At 30.8% G+C, this 2,375-nt stretch overlaps 1 protein-coding gene across 1 annotated transcript; it reads right to left on the bottom strand.

Moving 5' to 3' along the window:
• Positions 1 to 515: 515 nt before the first annotated feature.
• On the bottom strand, positions 516 to 1,012 carry LOC131067316 (antimicrobial peptide 1-like). Its single transcript, XM_058002277.2, has one exon. The coding sequence runs from the start codon at positions 990 to 992 to the stop codon at positions 681 to 683; it is 312 nt and encodes a 103-aa protein (XP_057858260.1). The 5' UTR covers positions 993 to 1,012; the 3' UTR covers positions 516 to 680.
• Between the last annotated feature and the right edge of the window lie 1,363 nt (positions 1,013 to 2,375).

Here is a 2,375-nt window from a genome sequence, read left to right on the forward strand (position 1 = left end):
TTAAAATTGTGAGTTTATTGAATAATAACAAGGCTTCTCATTATAATCACATATTCATGGCAAATATAATGATCTAGGTTTCTTAAATAATCCTTTAAATTTCCAATATTGATTTAATGCAATTATCTAGATTTCTTTAAGGATGATTATTTTAATCTCCACAATTATCTATGATTCATCTAATAAGTTCCTCAAAACAAGACCTCAAGACGAAGTTTTATTATTTATATATATATAGTTGTAAATTGCCTCTCGAGATATACATTTTCCACAATTTGAACCCGAAATTTATCTCTGAATCATAAGGGGCAAATACAAATTCTCAGTAAATCTAACCAAAGAGATGCTTTCAATCACAAAGGTTATATAAAAGTCTTACTAGATTTAACAGTAATGGTGCTTGTCAATAATAAATACCAGATTCGAATCCTTACCAAATAAAACAAACTAGCGCTGATACAATTCATAAAGACAGGTCACAAATCGTCATTTAACTCCATTAATAGACACAGCTTAGCACAGAATACGTCTCTTTATTCATACTATCAAACTAGCACACCAGATACATTCTAACCCTAATTTCACACACTACCCCAGATACAAATCATAAAGACAAGATATAAATCCTAACACAACTCATCCTACCATAGAGACGAAGAAAGACACAGAAGACACCATTATCAGCACTGAATGAAGAAGCTGTTCCAGCCAAAAGCGATGCAGCCGCTTACACTGCTAGTAAATCGAGTATGTGCTACGCCATCACAATTAGCAGCATTATAAGCAGCGGCAGTTTGTCCTTGGTATACAAACTGATATCCTCCATGCAAATCGCTGGCTACATTAGTACACCCACAGTTACTGTAAGTAGCAGCCTGGTTACTACACCCAGAACCTGCCCATACACTAAAATAACTACCCACGGAAGGCCTTACAAACAAGAGGCATACAAGCAGTATTCCTATGTATTTCAAAGCAATAGTATTCTTCATAGCGTTACAATTCAATGTTGATATAGAGAACAATGCTTATAGGTACTACTCGAGGAGCTGTGCTTTGTATTTATAGAGGAAATCTGGGCATCAATCGAATGACCCTGTCAAAACGCTGTTTATGGCAGAATTATTCAAGGGAAATAACAACATTATCTTCTGCTTGCTAGCAAGATAAGATAACATCGATGACTGAGAGCAGCATGTTTTTCAAAGTCTACATAAATAACATAAATATATCAATGAACACTAAAGGCTAAAATTGACCCATAGAAGCATGGTTTCTGGGCTGTTCATTTTATATCTACCCACAACACAGTCAATATGTTCTTATGGTTTCTGGGCTGTGATTTTATATTTATCGGCCACTTTATTTGAATTGGTTTTTCATATCATGATGTTGTATAATATAGTGAATAGATTCGTATGAACTCTTCATAGTACTATTTCAAATCCACCCACTTTTCTGAACACATTTAATATTTTTGTTTTTTAATAAAGGGTGCTTACATTTATTCATAAAAATAATAAAAATATATATAATTAAATATTAAAAATAAACATATAATAATAAAAATATATTTAATATATTATTTTATTTTATTGTTACTGTAGATATCTAATAAATAAATTAGTTGTTAAATAGATTACAATAAATCTTAAGTTATAAAATATCTAGAAGTTGATTTGTTGGATTTGTTTTTAGATAAACATCATGCTAGTCAATGGTCAAATAGTGAATTGATTTAGATCTCATCCTAACTAAAAAGAAAGTGATAAATAGATGTCCACTTCTTATTGGTCAAAATTAACCTTTGATGCTAAACTAGATTATGTTTAAGAATAGCCTTCAAATAAAGGCTAGTGATTCTTAGTAAATTCTTTTATATGTCCATACATTTGAAAGTACTATGGTGATTTTTTAAAATAGTTAGCAACATACTGATATTTAAATAATTTGTGCTTCAAACTAATAACATGCTTGCTTAGTATATTTTTCAAAAAAAGCTAATGCACAAGTAATGATGCTACTAAGTGCAATGGTTCACATTTATTTGAAGGTAGAAAATATTAACTTTGTTTTAGCATCCATGCATGGTTTGATGCACATGGATGATGTACATATATGTATATTTGATGTTCATTAGTACATTCTAATGGGAGAATAATTTATTCCATCAAAATGCAAATGCTTTGGCATCTAAGTCACCTTTTATTTCACTGATTCGATGGGTTATAAAAAGTGTTAGCAATAAAAATTTATGAGGGATTTTGGTGCCTCACACAAATGTTCAAACCTTCAAGTCCTCTCATAATCTTCCTATTGAGGATAGCTTATTAAAGGATACTTTATTAACAAGTACCAATTTACTTTACTCAAAG

This window comes from Cryptomeria japonica, chromosome 5, assembly GCF_030272615.1.
Source record: "Cryptomeria japonica chromosome 5, Sugi_1.0, whole genome shotgun sequence".
In the NCBI taxonomy this organism is placed as follows: domain Eukaryota; kingdom Viridiplantae; phylum Streptophyta; class Pinopsida; order Cupressales; family Cupressaceae; genus Cryptomeria; species Cryptomeria japonica.

Coding starts and splice junctions, on each gene's coding strand:
- LOC131067316 (XM_058002277.2), bottom strand. CDS start 992: ATGAAGAATACTATTGCTTTGAAATACATAGGAATACTGCTTGTATGC.